The sequence below is a fragment of the Lepidochelys olivacea genome, assembly GCF_965140295.1.
Source record: "Lepidochelys olivacea isolate rLepOli2 genome assembly, chromosome: 2".
NCBI lineage: Eukaryota > Metazoa > Chordata > Testudines > Cheloniidae > Lepidochelys > Lepidochelys olivacea.
Genome location: NC_140412.1, coordinates 260,124,276 through 260,139,057, shown reverse-complemented (window position 1 = coordinate 260,139,057; position 14,782 = coordinate 260,124,276). Strand labels below are relative to the sequence as shown.

The 14,782-nt window shown below is 44.0% G+C and overlaps 1 protein-coding gene across 1 annotated transcript in view; it reads left to right on the top strand.

Moving 5' to 3' along the window:
- Window positions 1–322: 322 nt before the first annotated feature.
- Window positions 323–14,782, top strand: part of CRHR2 (corticotropin releasing hormone receptor 2) — a 246,267-nt gene continuing 231,807 nt past the window's right edge. The window contains exon 1 of the mRNA XM_084618204.1: window positions 323–440. Coding sequence (XP_084474330.1) covers window positions 336–440 — 105 coding nt within the window. The 5' untranslated portion in view covers window positions 323–335. The remainder of the gene's footprint in view (window positions 441–14,782) is intronic.

Below are 14,782 nucleotides of genomic sequence, written 5' to 3'. Positions count from 1 at the left end.
TCTCCTGCCCCAGGTGTCCCAAGACACCCCCCCCTCTGCCCCCCCCAGCGGCCACCCGGCTGCCCTTGGACAGGGCTGGCTCCCGGAGCGCCGGTTTTCCTGGGCAGGGAGGGGGCGCTGCGCCGGCTGGGGGGCCAGGTCCCAGAATAACCCCCTCCCCGTGGGGGATCCCTCCGGGCCGAGGGTGCCCCCGGCGGCCCCGCGGGGAGGGGCTGCCCCGTCCCCGGCGCGGCGGCGACAGGAGGCAGGAGGCGGGGAGCTGGTTCCCCCCCGCGGCAGCCGCCGCTCGCTCCCGGCCAGGGCAGCAGCAGGGCTCTGGGGCTGGCTCCGGGGAGATGCGGCTGCCCTGGGAGCGCCCCGGGACCCCCGGCCCCGTGCGGGGCCCGGCGCCGCAGCTCAGCGTCCCCGCAGCCGCGGCCACCGCGCTCCTGCTCCTCCCGGTGAGTGTCCGGGCGGGCTGGGCTGGGGGGTCCGGGCGGGGGGACGGGACAGGAGCCGCTTCCCCGGGAGGGACACGCGCCTGGCCCCGCTCCGGAGCCGCCACGCGTGGGGCTGGGACCGCAGCCCCTGAGTCATCCAGCCCGGGCAAAGCGGAGCCCCCGGGGGTGCGATTCGCCCCCTTCTAGCTCCCTAACAGCCCCTCTACACCCCCAGCTCCCGCCCCCCGGCCGGGCAAAGTCACCCTCTGATTCATGGCACAGAACCCACCGGGACCGCAAGTCCCAGACAGAGCCTCCGTACCCCAAATGCCCCCTCCCCCGGGCACAGTCCCCCCCACCTGGGCCATCCCCAGAGCCATGGCACTGCGTGAGCAGGACCCACCGGCACTGCAGTTTGCCCCCTTCCAGCTCTAAATAGCCGGTCTGTCCCACACACAATTTCCCCCGTGCAAAGCCACCCTCAGATCATCCAGCAGAGCCCTGGCACTAAGCCAGCAGGACCCGCTGGGATCACAATTCACCTGCTGTCTCCCAAGTAGACCCTCCTCTGCCTCAGTTAATCTCCCCTCCAGGAAAATCACCCACAGATCACCCCACAAACCCTGAACAGTGAGTGATCAGACCCCCCCCCCCGCCCAATTGCAGTTCAGCCCCCAAACACCTCCCCAGAGCCGCAATTTTATCTCAAAAAAGAAAAGGCGTACATGTGGCACCTTAGAGCTTTCGTGAGCTCATGCTCAAATAAATTGGTTAGTCTCTAAGGTGCCACAAGTACTCCTTCTCTTTTTGCGAATACAGACTAACACGGCTGTTACTCTGAATTTTATCTCAGGCACTTTCCCCTCAATTCCCCCCACTGACCAAGGAGCTCAGGATTTGACCCTCCATCCTCCTCCAGGATGTAGACAGTCCTGTAGTAACTTTCTCTAGTAACCATCCTGAAATAAGTGATCAGAAAAGCTCCCTCCTCAAATAATCCTGCCATCATTTTTTGGTATAGTCACAGTGCCCTACCAAGCTTATTTCACTGCAGTATCTTTAATAGGCTAACGCAGTGATAGCTGGTCTAGATAACTGAAATTCAGTCTCTGCTTCCCTAATTCCTGGTTGTGGAGTGCCAGGTTACTTTCTCACAGTAGGAATCAGAAATAGCATTTGGGCTAATTCAGTAAATCCTTCTAAATGTTTGCTCAGAGTTTTCCCCTGGGCAATATTTACACAGATTTTTTCCCCCTTAATAACAAGCATCCCATATTGCAAATGCTTTGCTGGACGGATGAGGGAACTAGCTCATCCTGGACTTAAACTTTGCCAGCCAGCTTCCTTTTCCACCCTCAAAGTGCATTAAACTGTGACCTGTAACCCGCAGAGCAATTTTTAGAGATTAAACCCCCCCCAATGATTCTGCATTGCAGTCCCCATGGTGAGAAAAAAACAGAGATGGTCACTCTATCTCCTACCTCTCTAAGTTCATCTTTAACATTCCTTTAAGATAGGTTTGTTGCCTCTTGCTTTGTCTTCTATTTTTATTTAAATATTCAGCCTCTTCCAGGAAAAAAACCACTATGTATATGTGAAGAAAATTATACAATGGAATCATATGGTTGATGTTTGTAAAGTGCACTGAAAAACATTTATTGATATTGGAAAACAAATAGGGGAAGGTACAAGCATATTATCTAAGTCTCTGCCTCCATGCTCTCCTTTCTGAGTCCAGGAAGCATGGCTTCATGCCAGGCAGAGGAAAAGATGGGCTAGTGAAGGAGAAATAGAGCTCAAGAACAGGTTTGCAGAGTTGGAAAATGAAGAAGGGGCTCAGCAGGTGGTCACTGAAGGTGGAAGGGCAAGGAAGAAGAGAAGAGTGTCTAGTCCTATAGGAAAAGGGTAAGAGTCAATGGAGACTATACCAAATATGAGCCCCAGAAGGATGCAGGATGGGTTGAAGAGGATTACAAGGGAGAATAGGAATGGAAAGAACTTGCAGCCAGAGGGAACAGGGGATAGACTGGAGAATCGCACCGTCACCAGGAAAAGGCAGGTCTACTCCTTACTCCTTACTGAGGGACTCCTTACTGAGAAGAATAGACAGGCCTATAACCGGAGCTGATCCAGAGAATAGAAGGGTGTGCTATCTTCCAGGTGCTAAGATATGGGATGTGGACCTGAGGTTGAAAAGGATCCTAAAGGGAGCGAGAAAGAATCCACTGATGGTCCTTCATGTGGGAACAGATGATACCGGTAGATTCTCTCTGGAACGTATCAAGGGAGACTATGCGAGGCTGGGGAAGACGCTTAAGGAAATCGAGGCTCAGGTGATCTTCAGTGGGATTCTGCCTGTTCCTAGAGAAGGGCAACAAAGGTGTGACAAGATTATGACTATCAACAGATGGCTCAGGCAGTGGTGCTATAAGGAGGGCTTTGGGATGTATGGCCACTGGGAGGCATTCATGAACAGAGGACAGTTCTCTCAGGATGGACTTCCTCTGAGCAGGGAAGGAAATAGACTTCTAGGATGGAGGCTGGCACAACTATTAAGAGAGCTTTAAACTAGGAATTTGGGGGAGATGGTTGGGAGATGTCCAGGTAATCTCCATGTCGGATTTTAGCATTGAGAGGGAAGAAAACAAAGTAAGAAAGGATACAGCCGTGGGTAGGAGAATGGACATAAGGAGGAAGGGCAGTGTGGATACCAGTCTAATAGGTCATACTGGCTGTAGAATGTCCGTGCCTAATCGGGTAAAGAACGTGAGCGAGGCCAAACAGCAAAAATGAAGATGTTTGTACACCAATGCGAGGCGCCTAGGTAACAAAATGGAGGAACTAGAGCTACTGGTGCAGGAAGTGAAACCAGATATTATAGGGATAACAGAAACAGGGTGGAATAGTGGTCATGACTGGACTACGGGTATTGAAGGGTCTGTGCTATTTAGGAAAGACAGAAATACAGGTAAAGGTGGTGGAGTAGCATTGTCTATCAATGATGAGGTAGAATGTAAAGAAATAAGAAGCGATGGAATGGATAAGACAGAGTCCGTCTGGGCAAAAATCACATTGGGGAAGAAAACTACTAGATCCTGCCCTGTGATAGTGCTTGGGGTGTACTAGAGACTGCCGGGATCTAATTTGGATATGGATGGAGCCCTCTTTATTGTTTTTAATGAAGTAAATACTAATGGAAACTGCGTGATCATGGGAGACTTTAACTTCCCAGATATAGACTGGAGGACAAGTGCTAGTAATAATAATAGGACTCAGATTTTCCTAGATGCGATAGCTGATGGATTCCTTCATCAAGTAGTTGCTGAACCGACAAGAGGGGATGCCATTTTAGATTTGGTTTTGGTGAGTAGTGAGGACCTCATAGAAGAAATGGTTGTAGGGGACAACCTTGGTTCGAGTGATCATGAGCTAATTCAGTTCAAACTGAATGGAAGGATAAACAAAAATAAATCTGTGACTAGGGTTTTTGATTTCAAAAGGGCTGACTTTCAAAAATTAAGGAAATTAGTTCGGGAAGTGGATTGGACTGAAGAATTTATGGATCTAAAGGCAGAGGAGGCCTGGGATTACTTCAAGTCACAGCTGCAGAAGCTATCGGAAGTCTCCATCCCAAGAAAGGGGAAAAAATTCATCTGCAGGAGTTGTAGACCAAGCTGGATGAGCAAGGATCTCAGAGAGGTGATTAAGAAAAAGCGGAACGCATACAGGGAGTGGAAAAAGGGAGGGATCAGCAAGGAAAGCTACCTTATTGAGGTCAGAACATGTAGGGATAAAGTGAGAAAAGCTAAAAGTCAAGTAGAGTTGGATCTTGCAAAGAAAATTAAAACCAATAGTAAAAGGTTCTGTAGCCATATAAAAAAGAAGAAAACAAAGAAAGAAGAAGTGGGACCGCTAAACACTGAGGATGGAGTGGAGGTTAAGGATAATCTAGGCATGGCCCAATATCTAAACAAATACTTTGCCTCAGTCTTTAATAAGGCTAATGAGGATCTTAGGGATAATGGTAGCATGATAAATGGGAATGAGGATATGGAGGTAGATATTACCATATCTGAGGTAGAAACGAAACTCGAACAGTTTAATGGGACTAAATCAGGGGGCCCAGATAATCTTAATCCAAGAATATTAAAGGAATTGGCACATGAAATTGCAAACCCATTAGCAAGAATTTTTAATGAATCTGTAAACTCAGGGGTTGTACCATATGACTGGAGAATTGCTAACATGGTTCCTATTTTTAAGAAAGGAAAAAAAAGTGATCCGGGTAACTACAGGCCTGTTAGTTTGACATCTGTAGTATGCAAGGTCTTGGAAAAAATTCTGAAGGAGAAAGGTCAATGGTAAATGGGACAAAATACAACATGGTTTTACAAAAGGTAGATTGTGCCAAACCAACCTGATCTCCTTCTTTGAGAAAGTAACAGATTTTTTAGACAAAGGAAATGCAGTGGATCTAATTTACCTAGATATCAGTAAGAAGTTTGATACAGTGCCACATGGGAAATTATTAGTTAAATTGGAAAAGATGGGGATCAATATGAAAATTGAAAGGTGGATAAAGAATTGGTTAAAAGGGAGGCTACAGCAGGTCGTACTGAAAGGTGAACTGTCAGACTGGAGGGAGGTTACCGCTGGAGTTCTTCAGGGATCGGTTTTGGGACCAATCTTATTTAATTTTTTTATTACTAACCTCGGCACAAAAAGTGGGAGTGTGCTAATAAAGTTTGCAGATGATACGAATCGAAGCTGGGAGGTATTGCCAATTTAGAGAAGGACCGGGATATCATACAGGAGGATCTGGATGACCTTGTAAACTGGAGTAATAGTAATAGGATGAAATTTAATAGTGAGAAGTGTAAGGTCATGCATTTAGGGATTAATAACAAGAATTTTAGTTATAAGCTGGGGTGATGCATCAGTTAGAAGTAAGGGAGGAGGAGAAGGACCTTGGAGTATTGGTTGACCACAGGATGACTATGAGCCGCCAATGTGATATGGCTGTGAAAAAAGCTAATGCGGTCTTGGGATGCGTCAGGTGAGGTATTTCCAGTAGAGATAAGGAGTTGTTAGTACCGTTATACAAGGCACTGGTGAGACCTCATCTGGAATACTGTGTGCAGTTCTGGTCTCCCAGGTTTAAGAAGGATGAATTCAAACTGGAACAGGTACAGAGAAGAGCTACTAGGATGATCCGAGGAATGGAAAACCTGTTTTAAGAAAGGAGACTCAAGGAGCTTGGCTTGTTTAGCCTAACCAAAAGAAGGTTGAGGGGAGATATGATTGCTCTCTATAAATATATCAGAGGGATAAATACCGGAAAGGGAGAGGAATTATTTAACCTCAGTACCAATGTGGACACAAGAACAACTGGCCATTGGGAAGTTTAGACTTGAAATTAGATGAAGGTTTCTAACCATCAGAGGAGTGACGTTCTGGAATAGCCTTCCAAGGGAAGCAGTGGGGGCAAAAGACCTATCTGGCTTCAAGATTAAACTCGATAAGTTTATGGAGGAGATGGCACGGTGGGATAACATGATTTTGGCAATTAATTGATCTTTAACTATTCATGGTAAATAGGCCCAATGGCCTGTGATGGGATGTTAGATGGGGTGGGATCTGAGTTACTACAGAGAATTCTTTCCTGGGCATCTGGCTGGTGAATCTTGCCCACACGCTCAGGGTTCAGCGGATCACCATATTTGGGGTCCGGAAGGCATTTTCCTCCAGGGCAGATTGGAAGAGGCCCTGAGGGTTTTTTGCCTTCCTCTGTAGCATGGGGCACGGGTCACTTGCTGGAGGATTCTCTGCTCCTTGAAGTCTTTAAACCATGATTTGAGGACTTCAATAGCTCAGACATAGGTGGGAGGTTTATTGCAAGAGTGGGTGGGTGAGATTCTGTGGCCTGCATCGTGCCAGAGGTCAGACTAGATGATCGTAATGGTCCCTTCTGACCTTAATATCTATGAATCTATGAATCTCTCCTGACCTTTGCCTTCCTTTCCATACCCCTTCCCAGACTTCTGTGCTACATTTGCCTCTCATCTCCCACCTCCCAAACTCTAGCCCAGCCAAGTACCTGCAGTGAGGTCAGTTTACAGTTATACACATTTATATTGTAAATGTTGCTTTTTATACACTTAATCATTGTTTCTTTTTTTAATGGTCCCACCAGTCCACCCCCAAAACACTCAAAGGCACTTCTTTTCAGCAAGGCTAACAACACAACAAATCTGAAGTTTCTGGACTAAGCCATTTTAGAGATATGATGAGCCACAAAAAAAAAAAAGTGTTTGTTTGTTCCCCAAAGTAATTGACAGCAAAATTTTCAGAACACCCTATCTTTGGATTTATTTTCTTTTGCCAAACTTTCCATAAGTACGTAAATAAATAATATTAAAATGGATGAGGAGGAGAACACAAAATTTCAGGAAGATCAGTTTCTTTGGTGGGGAAGTTGAGTGTGTGTGTGTGTGTGTGTGTGTTTGTGTTTCTTGTGGGGGAAGCAGAGGTTTGGATGTGTAGAAAACTGGGCTTATAATGGAGAGCTAACTTCAGCCTTAACTATGGAATGGCTGCTGCTGCCCCAAAATAATAATTAATACATGGCACTTACAGGTGTTTTAATTTTTTTAATCCCTGGATCTCAAAGTATTTCACAAAAGTGTGACTTGCTATCCCTGTTTTACAGATGGAGAAACTGTAGCACAGAGAGATTATGACCAACCATTTCAAACTTTGGCTCCAATCCAGCAAAGCCCTTAAGCATATACTTAACTTTAAATACTTAAATTGTCCCACTGAAGTTAGAGGACTATTTGCCTTTGGGGAATTAAGTACTTGTGTAATTGTTTGCAAGATCAGGACCTTACACACCTAAATAAAAGTGGCTTGATTTACAGAGAGGACGGAGCAATCAGATTTCCACAAGAGTTGTGTGTTCTTAGCACTTCTAAAATGAGGCCACTTTTGATATAGATTTGGGCACACAACTTAAAAAGGATGGTTTAAATGATTTAGTCAAGGTCACATAGCAAGTCAGTGGTGGAGCTGGGAATGCAACTCTATACTTACATTTTCTAACAAACTCTTATGTATGATGTACTAGAAATTTTATACACATAAAGGCAATGAAAAGAAGAATAAAAAATGGTGACTAAGTCCTTGTGACCTTTCTGATATAAAGCCTTTGCGGAGCACGCAGGGTTTTTGGGAGAGTTTTCATTTTAAAACAACCCAACAAAGCAATTTTTGAATCAGAAGAGAAAACATGATGGTCTGTTAAACTTAAAATTTATATGCCCTCCTGTAACTGAAAAACAGCCATGGCAATTTGAACAATATCTGGTAAGTGATGGTAGTTTACAACCATTCTTTGACTGAGTGCCAAATTTCAGTCTAGGTTTGAATTAATGTAAAATAAGTGTTTTATAATAAGAACTTAACCAGCATTGCTACAATATTTTGGCAGGGTTTTCCTTTGTAGCCATAGCATAGCAATTACAGTGCATTCACAGAAAACAGTTTTAAGTGGGGGGAAATTGTTCGCATAAATCAATCAGTAGTTTTGCTTTGAAATGTTTCAGTGAATGAATGAAATCCATGGGTACACTTAGCCAGGGGGGAAATAACCTTTAGCCTTTGTCCTTGTGAGACGTCTGCCAAAAATTTACTACCACTTGGAGAGAAAAAATAATTGATAAACCCTCTAAATTCTTAGGCTCCAGTCCTGCAAACTGATTCCCATGTGTGAATCTTTATGCCCATGGGGAACCACAGTGATATCAATGGAGCTCTGTTCAGGAGCAGGATTCTGTCTAGATCTCATTGTGGGGTCAAAGCCTGTAGAGACAGATTTGTCCTCACCCCCACACCATACTTACAGCCCCTACTGCTATCAGAGAGTCATTGTGCATGTGTATCTGAGGGAAGAATTTTGCCCCGAAGGTGAATTCTGCATTATTCTAAGGCATTATTAAACTTAATACTCATCCTTTCATGTGTTAATGATTAGTACAGAAGTGTGCTATGAATCTGATTATTTTAGATTTCTGAAAATGATTCACAATAAAAATGATAAGTTAATGGGATACTGTCAACTTTAAAAAAATCACATTTGCCCCCTAGTTTATGAAACCCGAAAGAATTTTAGAAATATCATAATAGATATGACCTTTTCACTCTGTCGGTAAATTGTTCACTTTCTGATTTTTGTTCTGAGCTCCGGTGGTATAAATAGAGTGGTTGGCTTCACTTTGGAATCTGGTCAGTTTCTAGTTAATGTCACTTTGTGTCCCTCTATACTGCAACTGGGAGTGAGACTGCCAACCTGGGTAGATGGACTTGCACAAGCAGGGCTCAAGTTAGTACACTCAAAACAGCAGTTTGGACACTGTGTCTCAGGCTTCGCGTGGGCTCTCAAGTGGCATGAGAGACCAAGCTCCCTCCCCACTGGTGCTTTTAGCATGCTAGCTCAAGCATCTGTCTCCCTGGGCTGGGAGGCTCACTCTCAGTTGCAATGTAGACTTACCCTTTCAGTTGTCATGATGCTGCCATGTTTGGATTGCAAACACAACAGGGAATTTTTGTTTGGGAAAATAAACTGTCTCCTTCGGAATAAAAATAAAATGACAGCTCTTCCATTGGGTTAAGTATTTTTGCAAAAGCTTATTCTTCCTCTCAGTACCTATAAACTGAATTAAGTGGACCTTGCCCTGTTACACACATCTTTTTCTACCCTCGTTTTCTAATAACCTACACCAGTTTGAGCATACTTGTATTCTGCAGATTGCCCTTTAAAGTCTAACTTGATTCTTGTATCTAAGGAGTTGGAGCTGTCCAACAAAACACAAAAATCCCTAGCACTTCCTGGTTTTATATCTTCAAAGCACTGCATAAACATTAACATCACGTTTTTGCCTTTTTATAATCTAGCCTTGGAAGTTATGCATTTTCATCTAGATATCCTGATCAACCCCCCAATAAAAATATAATTCATGTATTTACTGATAAGTCCTTTGTATCTTGGTAGAGTTGAAAATATCTGTATTATTTAGAATCAGGCTAGATTTGGATAAACAGTTTTTCCAGAAAAGTTTCATAAACTTAGCCTTAGCCGTTGTTACTAAGGAGAAACTATGTATGTATAGGTGAATAAACAGAAGCTGGCCAGTTAGCAGTGTGACTACCATTGAATAAAAGAGTTTCTTTTTCCAGTCATTGGTGGCAAAAATTGCAGGTTAATGTCATCAGATGGTGTCTACATTTATGCAGATTATATTTTCAGTTTCTGAAGCGGGGAGGGGTTGATAGACATTTCTTGCAGTGTTCTTTCTGTTGATTAAAAAAGGGGTGTCTTAGCACATCACGCTTCCTAGCTGGGTAAATTCAGTAGCATTCTGAGGCTGGGGGAATTTGGATCAGACCTTACAAACAGAGGTCCTGTCTGCTTTGTGTGCATGGACAGAATTCATGTTACTTTGGACGTGTGTGATTTGGGGATGCTAGTGGGTTTTCCATTTTGTCCTGAAGGGCTGAGACTCGTGATTGTCCGGATCTGGGAGTGAGTTCCAGATTTGAGAGTCAGTTGCTTAACTGCTCACACAAGGCTCATTCTTGAGGCTGGCAGCCCCCTTGTAGAACTAACTGCATAGAACGCTTGGAATCTGTCAACGTTTTGGAATGATCAAATTAAAACCAATGTTTGGGATACAATTTCTGTGTGTTTGCACCCAACAAAAAGAAAATGCTTTGGGCATTTTTGGGTGCTTAAATGTACTCCTTTGACAGCACTATTTAAATGGTGTAAGAAAACAAAACTAATTAAAACTCTGTAAAGTTCAGAGTAATCCTGACGGAATTACTAACAGCTCTCTTGGTTGAGTTTGCAAGGAAAATAAATAGTGACCAATGTAGACGGAGTTTAAAAGACATTTGTTCTCCCACTGCAATATTAAACTCTTGCCCTGCTACTGCTAGTTTAATATGCCGGGGCTGGAATGCAGCCATCTTCCCCCAGGGGCTGTGTTGTAATTTCTCTTACTATTACATGAGTGCTTGGGGTGGTGGAGGTGTTCTGAGTAGTGTAGTTCTGCATTGTGTTGTGTGGAGGCTGCCTCCTGCTGGGTTGTCTTTTCAGACGGAAAGGCAAGTGGAGTGGCTGAAGAATAGTTGAATTGATAACAGTGATTTTTGCAGAACAACCTGCTTTCCTAATCAGTGTTAAAATGCACGTGGACACCAATTCCGGCACCCTGGACAGGCGGTGGAGATTGATCCCAGGATCGAGAAGCATGAGGCTTGCTGCTTGAATTAACGCATCAGGTTCATCAACCTAGCGGCAGTGGCAGATTTAAAAAGCTTTTCTACAGAGGAGCAAAGACCCACGCTGGTTTAATGTGGGCTACGCAAGCAAATGAACAGTTATACCCGCTGGCCCAGATCCAGTGCTGTGCTTTGCAGAATGGACAGCATGGGTGCAGCTTTTCTGAATTCCAGTCCCTAGAGCAACTTAAAGCAGCCCCAGGCCTCCACCATGTCCCTCTGCTAGAGCTGTGAATGAGGGTGACGCAGGGCCACCCATGCTATGCCACCGAGTGCAGTCCCGAGGGGGCAGTGCTGTCCTTCCTATGGCCTCTTTACACGGTAGCCAGGGACAGGGTCGGGGCCAATATCTTTAACGCATGGGGACATGGTATTTTCTTTTCACATCAGCACCAAGTTACAGTCTCTGCCTTGTTTGAATAAAGCACAGAGTATTATTATGAAGAATTAAAGAAGCGAGCGTTGCTAGTTATTGTTCAGGGTCTGCCCTTCAACCCCTGAACATAACTCAAAAGTAGTGGAAATTGCTCAGGGAAGTTGTGAAGGACCCGCAACCCTTCCAGGTGCTGAACGTGACCCCGCCAGCCCATGGAGTGAAGGACGAGGCTCCTGAAGGATGTGCCAGTGTAACGCTGACAGACCCAGGTCGGCGGGCGCGATTGAACCTGGGACCTCTGGAGCTTAGTGCAGGAGCCTCTGTCACATGAGCTAAGAGCCAACTGGCTGTTAGCTAAAGCTGTAGAGCAGACTCATTTAACTCTCTCTCTCTCTAAGTGGTCTCGGTGCCACTAGATGGGACACAACACGACACCCAGGAGGTGTGTGGGTTACAACAGCACACCATGTTTCCACTAGATTGTTGGCAGGAAAAGATCATAGCTCCTATACCCCCAGCAGGCAGAGTATGATGAGACTTTTGGGGGTGGGGGAGACTTGATCGGATGAGTCCAATATAGGGATCAGTCAGAACAGTTCCCCTTTAGAGGCTCTAATTCAGGAAAGCACTTAAGCACATGCTTAATTTTAAGCATGTTAGGTATTCCATGCCTCTTCAGGGAAGTATTTAAGCAGATGCTTAATGTAAGCTCGTGGTGGTGAGTCCCACAGACTTTAATGGGATCTAAAGAATGTGCTTATAATTCAGCATGTGCTCACTTGCTTTGCTGTATGGTGACCTTACTCAAGATCTTCCCATTCCAGGCAGGTTTATATTCTCTGTTCTGTGTTGCGTGGCTGCACAGAGGCGATGCTGTGTGAGAACTGAAGAACACTGGCTTGACCGTAAGAACGTAACACACCCATTAGCCAGTAGTTTGCCTAAGTTGTATGTAAATGAAAAGGAGAGGCACAATTGAAAATGATAATGCCTATTTCTTATAGAGGGCTTTTCATCAGCAGATCTCAAAGCCCCTGTGAAGCATTATTGTCTCTACTCTAAACATGGGGAACTGAGGCACAGAAAGGCTAAGTGACTTGTCCAAGGTCACACTGGAAGTCCATGGCAGAGCAGGGAATTGAATCAGGTTCTCCTGTGTTCAAAGGCAGTGCCATAACCACTGGGCTATCCTTCCCTTCCTAGGAAGTTGCATGAGTTGATGGAATTTAGATAAGAGATGATGGAGATTTTTTTTTCTTAAGAGAACTACACTGGCATTTCTTCTTCTTTTTTTTCGGAGTATCTTTTGAGGGCTGAGTGGCACAGTGAGCTAATTCACTAGCTTTTCCTCTCTGAGTAGCTGGGTTTGAGTCTTAGGCCACAAATCAAAATGAGTTGTGAGGTTGAGCAGGACATTGGTTTACAGAATCAAACCACTACGTACCGCAAAATGCGGCTATATTAGCAAACTTGGGTTAGTAGGTTCAGAAGGATCAGGGATTCTTGGAACCAGGGCTGAGGTACATCAACATGGCCATGTGAGGAAGACTTCCTATGCTGGGCTACTGGCGTATGGCCTGCACTTTAACGAGCCACTCATTCCCACACAGGTGTTCAGTAAAAGAAAACATAAGTGCCTAACGGAAATACGGGTGGTATAAACCTCATTAGACTTTTGCAAAAAGGCAGGTGGACCACCGCAGCTCTGCTCTCCTGGGGGAAGAGTAACTGCTCAATCAGCGGGCTTGGCTTTGCTTTTGTCGCACTGCACTCTTTAACTAATTGTGTTTTCAGAGGGAAGGAAGACACTGCTCCACTAACCTGTTCTTCTCTGGACATAAACTAGTCATTTTTATATTTAATTGAGCAGTTGCTCTGAGCAGCTCCTTTAGGATTTTGTTCACCTCTATGTGTTTCAGAAAGCAGGTACTTTTCTTCAAGTGAACACTTGATCTCCTTGTGACGGGAGAGCTTAGCATTAATGAGGTTAAAAGCTGTCTTTGATTTAAGGGACGTTCTTGAATTAATTTCTTATTACTTGGTTTATTAAAAAAAAAAGAGAAAGAGAAAGTCCTTCCTGATTTGAGTCCTGCAGATCAAACCTACAAGATAACACATTGCTTTGTACTAAAGCAAGATTTCAGTGGTGCTTAAATATAAATAAAGGGCTCAAGTTAGAAGCCCCGCCACCTCTGGAAATATTACTACAGCCAATGGGATTTCTACATATGGAATAGTTGCAGCTGGGGGCCTTGAAAATGAAAAGCATCAGCTGACTGATTAAAACATAGGTTGCATGCACTTTGTAGAATCATAGAATATCAGGATTGGAAGGGACCTCAGGAGGTCATCTAGTCCAACCCCTGCTCAAAGCAGGACCAATCCCCAACTAAATCATCCCAGCCAGGGCTTTGTCAAGCTGGGCCTTAAAAACCTCTAAGGAAGGAGATTCCATCACCTCCCTAGGTAACGCATTCCAGTGCTTCACCACCCTCCTAGTGAAAAAGTTTTTCCTAATATCCTAAACCATAATAACTTAAACCTCCCCCACTGCAACTTGAGACCATTACTTCTTGTTCTGTCAACTTAAAGTTATTCCAGTTGTTGCCTCTTAATCTGACCAAAGTGTGGAATAGAAAGGGGTAATTTTAAATTGTTGGATGCCAAGTAATTTTATTTTAAAAATTACCAACTATGTTTAGTTTAGAGAAACAAGAAATGGTAGACGTTTATTAGTAACTGTTTCTCTTATTGCCAGTTCAGGGATGTGACTGCCAGTATTTTACATACCTAGGGGACACCACAATTAAAACAAAGCAAAATAATCACAATTTTTAACCATGGCTATTTTATTATTAAAGGTGTGTGTGGGGGGGAAGCATTAAATCGATACAAATGACAGAACACGAGTGATAAACTAGTTACTTCCATTACAGTCTCGTCTGTGTGTCTCTCCGGAGAGTTTTAAGAGACATTACACCTTTGAGAATGAACCACTTCTGGGGGCATTCTTTGTTTGGGAAGTTAAGACCAAAGTATATTATTTCCTAAATTTACTGTGAGCCCAGCTTAGTATCTCATTGATACGTAAACTCTTTATAAGTGGGTAAAATAATTTGTTAAAGGGCAGGTGGGTCTTTTTTGGCATTTCATTGATAACGTAAACAGTTTATACTTGGGCAAAGTAAGCAATCTTAACTAGATCCTATGAAACTGAAGGAAATATTTCAATCAGTTATTTAGAAGATGCTATTTAAGGAGCTGCCTTGAGACAGGCCAATTACAAATATTAAGAATCTTTAATTAAATTCCACTGTTTCTCTCTTTACCAATGTTTAGCTCCTATATCCTCTCCAAGAATACTTGGTCTAACCATTTGTTAATTAATAGGCAGAACTGTTAGTGTCTTCAGTTACTATAGTATTTCCATATCCTATTAAAATCTTTACAAGTGTTTTAAGTCTAGTCCCTTGGCAGTGTCTTAGTTAACTTCTCACCAATCCATGCTGAAGTCCTGTTGAAGTTTTCCTAGGGTTGGTTTCTTCTTGAGTCTTTTCTCTGCTTTTCTGAGCTGTCTGCTGTAGCTTGCTTGTAGAGATGGACAGGATAAGTTGATGAGCAACGTGTGTGTTTGAGCATGGTAGCG